The sequence below is a fragment of the Anomaloglossus baeobatrachus genome, chromosome 3 (assembly GCF_048569485.1).
Source record: "Anomaloglossus baeobatrachus isolate aAnoBae1 chromosome 3, aAnoBae1.hap1, whole genome shotgun sequence".
Taxonomy (NCBI): domain Eukaryota; kingdom Metazoa; phylum Chordata; class Amphibia; order Anura; family Aromobatidae; genus Anomaloglossus; species Anomaloglossus baeobatrachus.
In genome coordinates, this window is record NC_134355.1 from 54,568,258 (window position 1) to 54,583,064 (window position 14,807).

A 14,807-nucleotide genomic window follows, 5' to 3' on the forward strand; every position below is an offset into this window, starting at 1 on the left:
ATCAATTCCACGTCCGGCGTAATCCAATAAGGGGGGGGGGGCACGGCGATCCATACCATAGTCGCTGTCCCAGTCAATGAAAAACAGAATGTTCCCCATTGGCTGGGAGAGCAATGCAGTGACCTGAGCTAACATCAATAGGTCAGCTCAGGTCACTGCAGGGGATGACGAGCGCTGCCATCAGGAGCATAGATGAGATCATTACCTTCTGTGATCATCTCCTGTACTGCTGACGTCAGCGCTGTCACTGACTTATCGCGAGAGCCCGTGACGTCACCGCTAGTGACAGTCTCGGGCCGCTCGCGAGTCGGCCCTAGACAGCAGTGACAGCGCTGACGTCAGGAGGCAGGAGATCGTCACAGCAGGTAATGATCTCACCTCCTGACAGCAGCGATCGTCATCCCCGCGGCTCCCAGCACTGCAGGATGTCCGTGTCTGCCTGCGCTGCCGCGTGACAGGCTGCTGACACTGCGGGCAGACACTGACACCCTGCAGTGCAAGCAGCCGCGAGGCCGGAGCAGGACACACACTGCACAGACACCTGGAGGTCGCACGGAAGTGCTTCTGTGCGGCGTCCAGGGAGTGCGACGTGTGTTTCCTCTGCTCCTCTTCCTGGCATAATGACATCGCTTCCTGCAAAACCGCAGGCAGCGATGGGCATTACCGCAGGTAAATCGCGGCTATTCCGGTGGTATACCGCACATCATTGCTACCTGCGGAATACCCCCGGAATACCGCAGGTACCTGCGGAAATTAATGGACATGCACATTTTCTCAAGAAAGTTTCTCGAGAAAATTTTCTCAAGAAATTTTCTTGAGAAAAATCCGCACAGTGCGCACAGCTATTTTTTTTTCTCATTGAATTTCATGGGAAATGTCTGCACAAAGATTGCAGACATTTCTCAAGAAATTTCCGGGGCAAATCCGCGGGTAAATCCGCGGGAAAAACGGTCTAGTGCGCACATAGCCTAAGACCGTATTGTGCTCTTCCTCCACAGTCTCCTCTTCCCTGTAATAACAGAGACAAGAGGATGAAGGACAGGCAGCAAATAAAAGGCAGGAATAAGTATAAAAACCCAGCCCACCTATTAGATATTCTGCAGCATCTATCAATCAAATAACATTGCATTTCACAAACTTTACTTGCCTATATTTCAGAAAGTATACATCCGATCTCACAACTAAAGGTATGTATAGAATCAGCATGATAGCCCCAGTATAGCACCGGCTTTAGTTTATATAGGAAAATTCTGGTGGTTGGTCCTCTTTAATGAAGACCATTTTTAGGAAGCAAAACAAAAGAGGCAGTCAAAAGAGGCTGAGTATGGTAGTACAGGATTTATATGGCACTGAAATTAGAAATAGGAGTGGCATTACCTTGTGAAAAAGTTAAACAATTTGGCATGTGCTCAAGTATATCAGGAACATACTGAGAGTAGCCAGACTTCGCCAGGGCCAGTATAACGGACGTTAATTGCTTCTGCGGCACATTCACTTCACCATCATTCAATATCTGTAAATAAAGGAAAGCAAGTGGGAAATTAGAGCATGTACCATCAACGTACATAAAAAAAAAAAAAGCAAAATTCCCCAACATAAAGGCAACATCTCCATATATAATCCAGAAAGGAAAGAAAAACATTTATTTATTTATTTAATTCACAGCAATGTCAAACGAGAGTTGTGCACACGTTCAGTCTTTTGTCCCTTCTCTCAGGGCAAGAAGCGTGAAGCACTTAAAGGGAACCTGTCAGGTCCGGTATGCAGCCAGAGCCACGAGCAGTTCGGGGTGTATATTGCTAATCCCTACCTAACTGTCCCTGTATACACTAGCATAGATAAAGGGATCCTTAGAAAAAGTATTTCTTAAGATCTTTTATCGTATGCTAATGAGCGAGGGAGGGGACTAGTCCGGTGGGTGTTACTTCCCCGGCCCGTCGGTCCCATTAGCATGTTAGTACACCCCTGTGGGCATGCTGTCATGCTAATGAATGCGCAGTGTCACAGGATGATGTCACTCACCTCTCCGCCGCCATCACATCCGACGGGGGATTTCGGCTCAGTGCGCATGACCATGGAGTTTGGGTCATGTGCACTATGAAGCCGGGTGTACGCATCCTGGCTTCAATCTGAAGTAGTGCGCATGACTAAAACTCCGGGATCATGTGCACTGAGCCATAATCCCCTGTTGGACGCAATGACGGTGGAGAGGTGAGTGAGATCATCCTGTGACGCTGCGTAATCATTAGCATGACAGCACGCCCACAGGGGCCGACTAACAGGCTAATGGGGGTGACTGGCCGGGGAACTATCGCCCAGGGGACTAGTCCCTGCATTCATAAGCAAACGATGAAAGATCTTTAGAAATACTTTTTCTACAGATCCCTTTATCTATGCTACTACATACAGGGACTGTTAGGCAGGGATTAGCAATATACACCCAAAACTGCTCGTGGTCCTGAGTGCACATTGGACCTGACAGGTTCCCTTTAAAAGTAGTAACATGCTCATTTTTAGAGCGGCTTCCAACCAATTTATTAAAAAGGAAAGAGCGCCCCTGAGACAGAGAGAGGGGCCGAAGTCACCACTGAAGGGAGCCCCTGGTCTGTGGCGACAGAGCCACTAGCCTGTGCAAGAAAGAAGTCCGCTTGTCCCAACAGCGGAGAATATCCAGCTGCAGAGGACGCAGATGGAACTGGGCAAAGGGAACAGCCTCCATTGACGCCACCATCTGACCCAGCACCTGCATTAGGTGCCTGATGGAATGACGGCGGAGCCTCAGCAGAGAGCGCACCGCCAGATGGAGGGACTGCTGTTTGACTAAGGGCAACTTCACAAGTGCCGGCAGAGTCTCGAACTGCATCCCTAGGTACGTGAGCCTCTGGGTCGGAGTCAGAGTGGATTTGGGCAGATTGACAAGCCACCCGAATTGGGCTAGAGTGGCGAGACACTCCGCTGACAGTCTGCGCTGGATGAAGCCTTGACTAGAAGGTCGTCCAGGTAAGGAATCACTGCCAACCCCTGGAGGTGCAGAACCGCAACCACTGCTGCCATGACCTTGGTGAATACTCGAGGGGCCGTGGCTAACCCGAAGGGGAGAGCCACGAATTGGAAATGTTCCTCTCCGATTGCAAAACGTAGCCAACGCTGGTGTGAAACTGCAATTGGCACATGCAGATAGGCATCTCTGATGTCGATGGATGCCAGGAACTCTCCTTGGGTCATTGAGGCAATGACTGATCGCAGAGATTCCATGCGAAAATGCCACACCTGAACATGCTTGTTGAGAAGCCTAAGATCCAGGATGGGCCGGAAGGAACCGTCCTTTTTGGGGACTAGGAAGAGATTTGAGTAGAAACCTCTGAACCGTTCCCGGGCGGGAACCGGTACAATTACTCCGTTGGCCTGCAAGGATGCCACGGCCTGAGAGAAGGCGGCGGCCTTGGAGCAGGGGGGAGTTGACAGAAAAAATCTGTTTGGCGGGCTGGAAGAGAATTCTATCCTGTAGCCGTGGGAGATGATATCCCGCACCCACGGATCGGAGACGTGTTGAAACCACACGTCGCCAAAGTGGGAGAGCCTGCCACCGACTAAGGACGTTGCTGGCGCGGACAGATAGTCAAGAGGAGGCTGCCTTAGTGGCAGCACCTCCTGCGGTCTTCTGTGGACGCGCCTTTGTGCGCCAGTTGGATTTTTGGTCCTTGGCTGAGTTAGTGGACGAGGCCGAGGGCTTAGAGGACGACCAGTTGGAGGAACGAAAGGAACGAAACCTCGACTGGTTCCTACCCTGGGCAGGTTTCCTGGTTTTAGTTTGTGGCATGGAAGTACTCTTCCCGCCAGTAGCTTCCTTAATAATTTCATCCAGTTGTTCACCGAATAGTCTGGATACAGCAAAAGGGAGCCCAGCAAGGTACTTCTTTGAAGAAGCATCTGCCTTCCACTCTCGAAGCCACAAGATCCTGCGGATAGCGAGGGAATCAGCCGAAGCCACCGCAGTGCGGTGAGAATCCTCCAGCATGGCAGACATGGCATAGGATGAAAAAGCTGAAGCTTGGGAAGTTAAGGCAACCATTTCGGGCATAGATTTCCTGGTGAGGGAATGCATCTCCTCTAGAGAAGCAGAGATGGCTTTGAGAGCCCACACTGCTGCAAAAGATGGGGAGAACGAGGCCCCTGCCGCCTCATATACAGATTTGGCCAGAAGGTCAACCTGGCGGTCAGTGGAATCCTTAAGAGAGGTGCCATCAGCCACTGATACAACGGTCCGGGCTGAGAGTCTAGACACCGGAGGGTCTACCTTTGGTGAATGAGCCCACTCCTTGACCACCTCAGGTGGAAAGGGAAAACGGTCATCAGAACCACGCTTTGGAAAGCGTTTGTCAGGACAGGCCCTAGGCTTGGTCACAGTGGCCTGAAAACTGGAGTGGTTAAAGAACACACTCCTTGTCCTCTTAGGCAAGGTAAACTGGTGCTTTTCTGCCAGAGAGGGTTGCTCCTCTGATACTGGCGGATTGAGGTCCAGTACAGAATTAATGGACGCAATCAAATCACTAATATCTGAGTCACTTTCGGACAGATCAATGGGGCACATGGAGGTAGCCTCCGAGCCCCCAGTAAAGGCATCCTCCTCGTCCTGCGAGTCAGCTCGTGAATCAGAGCCGCGGGACGAGGAAGGAGAGGGGACCCTGCGTCTCCTTTTAGAAGGACGGGGTCTGGGACCAGATGATTAATCCTCTGTGAGCTCCGCTGAGAGAGCCCTAGCAGCAGAGGCACCCTGTGAAGGGGGCTGATGCATGTTCAGCAAAGTCCGGGACAGCTGTCCCATGGAGTCGGCAAAAGACTGGGAGATTGACAGAGAAGTATTCTACCCAAGCCGGGGGTTCAGCCACAGGAGCCGGAGCAGCCGAAGAGACCACTGGGGGGGGGCGATTCCAGGCTGAGGCATTGTCAGGACAGAGCAGGCATCACAATGTGGATATGTGCTCGGTTCAGGTAGCACGAGCTTACATTCAGTGCATACTGAATATAGCTTTGGAGCCTTGCTCCTCGTGTGAGACATGCTGCTGAAGTGGGGGCTCTTGCCAGAGTGACCCCCAGAGAGTATATACGGAGACCCACAACCAGAGGTTGTGGCTTACCAGACCGCTGGAGCGGTGTTGTGTGCCCTCCAGATCTCAAAGCCCGGACCCCCAAGCACCTCAGCAGGGATGCTGCAGCCAGTGCTGATTGCAGAGAAAACGCTGATAAAATGGCGCCGAAGCGAGGAGAGGGGGCGGGGCCAACCCTGAGAGCGGGATCTGGAGGGCCAAAGAGACTTACAAGGGAGGAGACATGTACCCAGTGAGTAGTGTCTCTCCCCTGTGCAGAACGGCCGCTGGGCGGAGCCACACTGTCCCTCTGCATGAATGACATGCGAGGGCAGGGAAACCGAAAGTAGGCCTCCGGCGAAGCCGGGGCCTAAATTTGAGCGGTGCGGCCGGCGCTCAGGCACCATCGGCGCGGTTCTCAGGCGACAGCCAGAGAACCCGCCGGAAATGTCACAAAAAACACTCAGCACACTCTACCCACATAATAAAAGTACAGGGACCCCCAGAACATAAACGTCTCAGGTACTTAGCTTGCTGAGACGCAGGGCCATGTCCCTGGGGATGAGTGCTCCGTCCAGCAGGATCCTGAAGGGCTGCGGATAGAGACCGGTCTCCTGCAAAGCATGGAGAACCGTGCTGGCTCCCACTTCAAGCCAGAGCCCGAGGGATGGTGAAGGAGCGTGGCATGTAAGGCTCCAGCCTTGGAATCAACCTTAACAACACCGCCGACACAGTGGGGTGAGAAGGGACATGCCGGGAGTCCAGACTTGAACCCGCTTTTCTTCAAAATCTTTCCAAGAATGAAAAATCAGATGAGAATGCATGTGTGGATGTATGCCTCCTGAACACAAAGCAATGAACTGGCTAGATCTGGTTATCCAGGGGGTGTATATGCTCAGAGGGAGGAGCTACACTTTTTAGTGTAGCACTTTGTGTGTCCTCCGGAGGCAGAAGTTATACACCCCAATGTCTGGGTCTCCCATAGGAACGATAAAGAAAAAATGTTTTACCTCAAAGAAAGAATTACTGAAATAATTAAAACTGTTTTCCGTTATGTATGTATACTCTTTTACTTCCTCCCCAGCCCAGGAGCTGTGGTATGATCAGATCATGTCCCTGTATGGTCGGACACGGCCATTACACAGTACATAGCTGGGACACATATGTAAGGTTCTCAGCACAGGAACATTATTATTTTTTTTCAAACATGAATTGTGGAATTATTATTCCAAGATCTGTTGTTTAAAGGGAACCTGTGACCAGATTTGGCCCCTATAAGCTGCGGCCACCACCAGTGAGCTCTTATATACAGCGTTCTAGAATACTGTTTATAAGAGCCCAGGTCGCTGTGTATAACATAAAAAAAGAGAATTTTGTTTACTTACCGTAAATTCTTTTTCTTATAGTTCCGTCTTGGGCGACCCAGACCTTGGGTGTTTAGCTTCTGCCTCCGGAGGACACACAAAGTACTACACCTAAAAGTGTAGATCCTCCCTCTGAGCTTATACACCCCCTGGTGAGCCAGTCCCAGACAGTTTAGTGCAAAAGCTGAAGGAGAATAGCCACCCACAAGTAGAACAGAGCAAGAGCCAGAACAACCGGAGACTCTGTCCACGACAACAGCCGGTGATAACACGCGGAACAAGGAAATTGCCAACAGGCAACAGGGAGGGTGCTGGGTCTCCCAAGACGGAACTATAAGAAAAAGAATTTACGGTAAGGAAACAAAATTCTCTTTTTCTTTATCGTTCCTTTGGGAGACCCAGACCTTGGGACGTTCCAAAGCAGTCCCTGGGTGGGAATAAACAGAAAACTAAGAAGTAGGCAGAACCTAACTTCACAAATGGGCGAGAGCCGCCTGAAGGATGCGTCTGCCCAAGCTCGCATCTGCCGAAGCATGAGCATGCACTTGGTAGTGCTTCGAGAAGGTATGCAGGCTAGTCCAAGTGGCAGCCTGACAGACTTGTTGAGCTGTAGCCTGGTGCCTGAAAGCTCAAGAGGCACCGACAGCTCTGGTCGAGTGTGCTTTGATCCCCGGCGGGGGAGGCACCTGAGTACTCTGGTAGGCGTCCGAAATGGTCGACCGAATCCAACGGGCCAAGGTCGGCTTAGAAGCAGGGAGGCCTTTGCGCCGACCTCTGGTTAGCACAAAAAGAGAGGTGCACCGCCTAATCGCAGCGGTGCGAGACACACAGATCCAGAGAGCACGCACCAGATCTAGAGTATGCAGCGCTTTTTCAAAGCGATGAACAGGGGCCGGACAGAAGGAAGGTAAGGTAATGTCCTGGTTAAGGTGGAAGGGAGAGACCACCTTAGGAAGAAAGTCCGGAGTCGGACAGAGAACCACCTTGTCTTGATGAAAAACTAAAAAAGGTGACTCCGAGAAGAGCGCAGCCAAATCAGAGACTCTCCTGGGAGAAGTTATGGCAACCAGAAAAGCCACTTTCTGTGAAACCGATACAAAGAAAAATCCCTAAGAGGCTCGAAGGGGGGCTTCTGCAAGACCGTGAGAACCAAGTTAAGGTCCCAGGGATCCAAGGGCCGCCGGTAAGGCGGAATGATGTGAGACGCGCCTTGCATGAAGGTGCGGACCTGAGACAGCCGAGCAATACGCCGCTGGAACAAAACTGACAGAGCTGAAACTTGTCCCTTGAGAGAGTTGAGGGACAGTCCTAGCTGCAGACTGGACTGTAGAAAAGACAGAAGGGTCGGCAAGGAGAATGGCCAAGGAGGATGGCCGTTAGAGCGACACCAGGACAGGAAAATTTTCCAAGTCCTGTGATAGATCTTAGCGGAGGAAGACTTGCGGGCCCGAGTCATAGTGGAGATGACTTCAGGAGGAATACCAGAAGCCGTCAAAATCCAGGACTCAAGAGCCACGCCGTCAATTTGAGAGCCGCAGAATTCGGGCGGAAAAAAGGACCTTGCGAGAGTAGGTCTGGACGATCCGGGAGATGCCACGGCATCTCTACGGACAGTTGGAGCAGGTCCGGATACCAAGCTCGCCTGGGCCAGTCCGGTGCAATGAGGATGACTCGATGGCCCTCCATTCTGATCTTGCGCAGGACTCTGGACAAAAGAGCTAGAGGGGGAAACACGTGGGACAGACGAAACTGGGACCAGTCCTGAACCAGAGCGTCCGCGGCGAAGGCCTGAGGATCGTGGGAGCGAGCCACGTAAACAGGAACCTTGTTGTTGTGACGGGATGCCATTAGGTCCACGTCCGGAGTGCCCCATTTGCGGCAGATCGACTGAAACACTGCCGGGTGCAGGGACCACTCGCCACCGTCCACGCTTTGACGGCTGAGATAATCTGCCTTCCAGTTGTCCACGCCTGGTATGTGGACTGCGGATACGGTGGACCTGGAGTCCTCCGCCCATTGAAGAATGCGTTGTACCTCCATCATTGCCAGGCGGCTGCGTGTCCCGCCTTGATGATTGATGTCGGCAACCGCTGTCGCATTGTCTGACTGGATTCGAATGTGCCTGCCCGCCAGCAGGTGGTGAAATGCTAGGAGAGCTAGAAACACGGCTCTGGTTTCCAGCACATTGATTGAAAGGGCTGACTCGGACGGAGTCCAAGTGCCCTGTGCTCTGTGGTGGAGACATACCGCTCCCCAGCCGGATAGACTGGCATCTGTGGTGAGAATCACCCAGGACAGGGCCAGGAAGGAGCGCCCTTGGGACAGTGAGAGGGGCCGAAGCCACCACTGAAGGGAGCTCCTGGTCTGTGGCGACAGAGCCACTAACTTGTGTAAGGAAGAAGGCCACTTGTCCCAACAGCGGAGAATGTCCAGCTGCAGGGGGCGCAGATGGAACTGGGCAAAGGGAACAGCCTCCATGGACGCCACCATTTGACCCAGCACCTGCATCAGACGCCTGAGAGTATAACGGCGGGGCCTCAGGAGAGAGCGCACCGCCAGCTGGAGTGACAGCTGTTTGTTTAAGGGCAACTTCACGAGTGCCGATAAAGTCTGGAACTGTCTGGAAAAGACTGAGTAAAGGAACTGCATCCCTAGGTACGTGAGACTCTGGGTCGGAGTCAGAGTGGATTTGGGAAGATTGACAAGCCACCCGAATTGGGCTAGAGTGGCGAGAGTGAGCGAGACACTCCGCTGACAGTCTGCGCTGGATGGAGCCTTGACTAGAAGGTCGTCCAGGTAAGGGAGCACTGCCAACCCCTGGAGGTGCAGAACCGCAATCACTGCTGCCTTGACCTTGGTGAATACCCGAGGGGCCGTGGCTAACCGAAGGGGAGAGCCACGAATTGGAAATTATCTTCTCCTATTGCAAAGCGTAGCCAACGCTGGTGTGAAACTACAATTAGCACATGTAGATAGGCATCTCTGATGTCGATGGACGCCAGGAAATCCCCTTGGGTCATTGAGGCAATGACTGATCGCAGAGACTCCATGCGAAAGTGCCGCACCCGAACATGCTTGTTGAGAAGCTTGAGATCCAGGATGGGCCGGAAGGTACCGTCCTTTTTGGGAACTAGGAAGAGGTTTGAGTAGAAACCTCTGAACCGTTCCCGGGCAGGAACTGGTACAATTACTCCGTTGGCCTGCAAGGCTGCCACAGCCTGTGAGAAGGCGGCGGCCTTGGAGCAGGGGGGAGTTGACAGAAAAAATCTGTTTGGCGGGCTGGAAGAGAATTCTATCCTGTAGCCGTGGGAGATGATACCTCTCACCCACTGATCGGAGACGTGTTGAAACCAAGCGTCGCCAAAGTGGGAGAGCCTGCCACCGACTAAGGACGTTGTCGGGGCGGGCAGAGAGTCACGAGGAGGCTGCCTTAGTGGCAGCACCTCCTGCGTTCTTCTGTGGACGTGCTTTTGGGCGCCAGTTGGATTTCTGGTCCTTAGCTGAGTTAGCGGACGAGGCGGAGGGCTTAGAGGACGACCAGTTGGAGGAACGAAAGGAGCGAAACCTCGATTGATTCCTACCCTGGGCAGGTTTCCTGGTTTTGGTTTGTGGCATGAAAGTACTCTTCCCGCCAGTAGCTTCTTTAATAATTTCATCCAGCTGTTCACTGAACAGCCGGGACCCAGCAAAGGGAGCCCAGCAAGGTACTTAGAAGAAGCATCTGCCTTCCACTCTCGAAGCCACAAGATCCTGCGGATAACGAGGGAATTAGCCGAAGCCACCGCAGTGCGGTGAGAAGCCTCCAGCATGGCAGACATGGCATAAGATGAAAAAGCTGAAGCTTGAGAAGTTAAGGCAACCATCTCGGGCATAGATTCCCTGGTGAGGGAATGCATCTCCTCTAGAGAAGCAGAGATGGCTTTGAGAGCCCACACTGCTGCAAAAGTTGGGGAAAACGCGGCCCCCGCCGCTTCATACACGGATTTGGCCAGAAGGTCAATCTGACGGTCAGTGGAATCCTTAAGGGAGGCGCCATCAGCCACCGACACAACGGTCCGGGCTGAGAGTCTAGACACCGGAGGGTCTACCTTTGGGGAATGAGCCCACTCCTTGACCACCTCAGGTGGAAAGGGAAAACGGTCATCAGAACCACGCTTTGGGAAGCGTTTGTCAGGACAGGCCCTGGGTTTGGTCACAGCGTTCTGAAAACTGGAGTGGTTAAAGAACACACTCTTTACTCTCTTAGGAGAGGTAAACTGTTGCTTTTCTGCCAGAGAGGGTTGCTCCTCTGATACTGGCGGATTGAGATCCAGTACAGAATTAATGGAAGCAATCAAGTCACTAAGATCTGAGTCACCCTCGGAAAGATCAATGGGGTACATGGAGTTAGCCTCCGAGCCCCCTGTAAAGGCATCCTCCTCATCCTGCAAGTCAGCTCTTGAATCAGAGCCGCGGGAAGAGGAGGGAGAGGAAACCCTGCGCCTCCTCTTAGGAGGACGGGGTCTGGGCCCTGATGATGAATCCTCTGAGCTCCGGTGGACGGAGGTCAGATGATAGAGATCCTAAGGGACCCTTAGCAGTAGAGGCACCCTGTGAAGGGGGCTGATGCATATTCATCAAAGTCCTGGACAGAAGTCCCATGGACTCAGCAAAAGACTGGGAGATAGACCTAGAAAAGGATTCTACCCAGGCCGGGGGTTCAGCCACAGGTGCAGGAGCAGCCTGAGAGACCACTGGGGGTTAGACTCCAGGCTGTGGTACCGCCAAGTTAGAGCTGACATCACAATGTGGATAGGTGCTCGGTTCAGGCAGCAGGAGCTTACATGCAGCGCATACAGTATAAAGCTTTGGCGCTTGCTACTCGTGTGAGACATGCTGCTTGAGTGGGGACAGCTTCTACAAAGAGAATGAACCCCAGGGAGTATTACAGAGGTCCACAACCAGAGACCGGTTGTGGCTTACCAGACTGCTGGAAGCGGTGTTGTGTGCCCTCCAGATCCCGAAGCCCGGACCCCCAATGCACAGCACCTCAGCAGGGATGCAGAGTGCAGGCCAGCGCAGAGTGAACCCTGTCTGAGAAAATGGCCGCCGAAGCGAAGAGAGGGGGCGGGACTTGGGGGCGTTCCTGTAGGAAAGCGGGATCTGGAGGGCCATAGAGACCTGCAGGGGAGGAGACACGCAAAGCAGTGTGGAGTGTCCCTCCCCTGTGCAGGACGGCCGCCGGGAGGAGCCGTGCCTGTCCCTCTGCATGAGTGACATGCGAGGGCAGTGAACAGAAACTAGGCCTCCGGCAAAGCCGGGGCCTAAATTTGAGCGGCGAGGCCGACGTGCAGGCACCATCGGCGCGGTTCTCGGGCGAAAGCTAGAGAACCCGCCGGAAATGCCAAAATAAATACAGTAAGTACACTCTCCCCATACAATAAAGCACAGGGACCCCCAACATATAAACGTCTCAGATACTTAGCTGCTGAGACGCAGGGCCAGGTCCCTGGGGATGAGTGCTCCGGTCCAGCAGAGTCCTAAAGGGCTGCGGATGGAGACCGGTCTCCTGCCAGGCATGGAGATCGCGCTGGCTCCCACTTCAAGCCAGAGCCCAGGAGGGATGGTGAAGGAGCACGGCATGTAAGGCTCCAGTCTTGGAAAATCAACCTTACAACACCGCCGACACAGTGGGGTGAGAAGGGACATGCCGGGGGTCCAGACGTGGACCCGCACTTCTTCAATCTCTTTCCAAAAAGCAAAAAATCATATGAGAATGCATGTGTGGATGTATGCCTCCTGAACACAAAGCGATAAACTGGCTGGGACTGGCTCACCAGGGGGTGTATAAGGTCAGAGGGAGGATCTACACTTTTAGGTATAGTACTTTGTGTGTCCTCCGAAGGCAGAAGCTAAACACCCAAGGTCTGGGTCTCCCAAAGGAACGATAAAGAAAAACACCTTTATAATACTCACCTAGGGGCGGTCTGGTCCAATGGGTGTCGCTGCTCTCAGTCCGGCCCTCCTCCAACTTGTGGGATTGACATCCTCTTGCCCAGCCCTGTGTGCATGACGTGTCCTGCGTCATTCACACACAGGCAGCCATTGCGCTCCTGCACACGTGCACTTTGATCTAGTCGGCTGAGGGCAGAGCAAAGTATTGCAGTGCGCATGTCTGGGTGGTCTTTGACCTTTCCTTGCACCTGCGCATTACAGTACTTTGTTCCGCCATCACCCGGGCAGATCAGAGATCACGTGTGCAGTAGCGCAATGGAGGCCTCTGTGTGAATGTTGCAGAACGCGTCATATAAATAGGGCTGGGACAGAGGACGGCGATTGCACAAGATTGAGGAGGCGCCGGACCGAGAGCAGCGACACCCATCGGACCAGACCGCCCCTAGGTATTATAAAGGTCATTTTTGTATTAGGCTAGGGTCACACTTCCGTTGTTTTAAATCCGTCAGGTCCGTCAGCAACGGATCAGTCGTTTTTAAGTTGTCAACTGATGCAACGGATGTGTTTTTCACAGGACTCCTTTCACAGGAATCCTGTGAAAAAACTGATCCGTTGCATCCGCTGTGCGTCCGTTTGTTGACGGATCAGTCATGATCCGTTTGTGTTTGGGACAGCCCAGTGGGTGTGCCAAACATGCTGGGCATGCCCAGTAGAGCATGAAGGAATCCAGCGATGGATTCAGTCGTAAGACTGATTACGACGGAATCCAGCACCATAGACAAACATTACAAGCGTGACGGACTGCGGTGCATTCCTGCGTGGTGCGTTAATTTTGACGGCCAGAAAAACGTTACATTCTGCATTGCTCCCCGCACAGCGGTCAGTCAAAAAACGTCTGACCGCGACACAGCGGATGAAATGCAAGGTCATCAGTCGCAATCCGCCACTAATACAAGTCTATGGGACACAACGGAATCCGCTAAACGGATAGCTTTTACCAGAGCAGCAGATTGTGACCGATACATTTTAATGGAAGTGTGAACCTAGCCTTATACACAGCGGCCTGGGCTCTTATATAGAGCATTCTAGAATACTGTATATAACGGCTCACCGGTGGTGGCTGCAGCTGATAGGGGCCAAATCTGGTGACACGTTCCCTTTAAAATCAACTTTGTTCTTGGGGAAAACCCTTTAACACTAGAAGTCCCAGAGAGGGGTCATTTAACATTTCTACCATTGGAACCCTATGGAGCTCGAAATTCCTGGGACTTCTAGTGTTAAGGCCAAGTCCCAATCTGTGATGTTCATGACCTAATAGAATATATGCAATGTAGTTGTCCAATCATATGCAAAGTATTCTGCTAATGACCTCATAGGCATATGAACAAAAATGGATAAAGATAAAACAAGCACCTGTCTGATATTTTCAATATCTCCCCTCTCAGCGTATGCATTTAATAGTGCAATATATGTGCTCCATCGCGGCTCCATCCCAGCGCTCTGCATGATGGACGGGACGTTCTTGGCACTCTCCAGGTCACTGCAATGTAGAAATAGGATTATTATACGGAGCAAAACAACCAAATATGAATAACTGGAAAATCAGCATGGAGGAACGGAAAGGGGGGGCATGCGTTACTCCTGGGGGAGTGCCTCGAGCAGAGTCGGGGGCCTCGAGGAGCATATAACAAGGGTAGTATGGATAGTGGTCATAGTGACAAATACCAAAATCTCAGCTTGTATTGGTGTAAAGCTCATATGCCTTACCCTGCTCTTGCGTGTCCTTTAATCAGAGAGTTGAAGACATCTTCAGTGATGGGGAAATTTTTGCTTTTCATAAATCCTAAAATTTTGCTGGAAGAATAAAAAAAAAAAAAAAAAGCTCAATTCCACTGAATAAAGAGATAATATATTTAAACCATTTTAGATATAACCACTCTTCATTTTTGTGTTCTCCTCTATTCCCTTGTAATTGCACCATTAATATAGCAGTATTCTGACTCGCTTTTTCTTAACCCCTTTACCCCCGGACGATTCTCCGTTTTTTTTTCCCTCAGTTATGGCTTATTTTTTGTGTCTCAAGCGGACGTTTTTAACGATACCATATTTGCACAGATGCTACATTTTGATCGCCTGTTAATCGCATTTTACTCAAAATTTGCCGCGACCAAAAAACGTAATTTTGGTGTTTGGATTTTTTTTTTTTTGCTGCAACACAGTTTACCAATTAGATTAATTGATTTTAGATTTTGATAAAGCGGGCATTTCTTAACGCAGCAATACCAAATGTGTGTATATTTTTTTAACCCTTTGATTTTTAATGGGGCAAATGGGGGTGATTTAAACTTTTAGGGTTTTTTTTTTTTACTTTTTTTAGAACTTTTAACTTTTTTTTTTTTTTATTTTACTGGTCCCCCTAGCG

At 51.5% G+C, this 14,807-nt stretch overlaps 1 protein-coding gene across 1 annotated transcript in view; it reads right to left on the reverse strand.

Moving 5' to 3' along the window:
* The window catches only part of LRPPRC (leucine rich pentatricopeptide repeat containing), a 334,390-nt gene that overhangs the window by 273,417 nt on the left and 46,166 nt on the right, over positions 1 to 14,807 (reverse strand). Inside the window, exons 6-8 of the mRNA XM_075339187.1 lie at positions 14,153 to 14,239; positions 13,799 to 13,925; positions 1,378 to 1,513 (exon numbers count right to left, since the gene is read on the reverse strand). Coding sequence (XP_075195302.1) covers positions 1,378 to 1,513; positions 13,799 to 13,925; positions 14,153 to 14,239 — 350 coding nt within the window. The remainder of the gene's footprint in view (positions 1 to 1,377; positions 1,514 to 13,798; positions 13,926 to 14,152; positions 14,240 to 14,807) is intronic.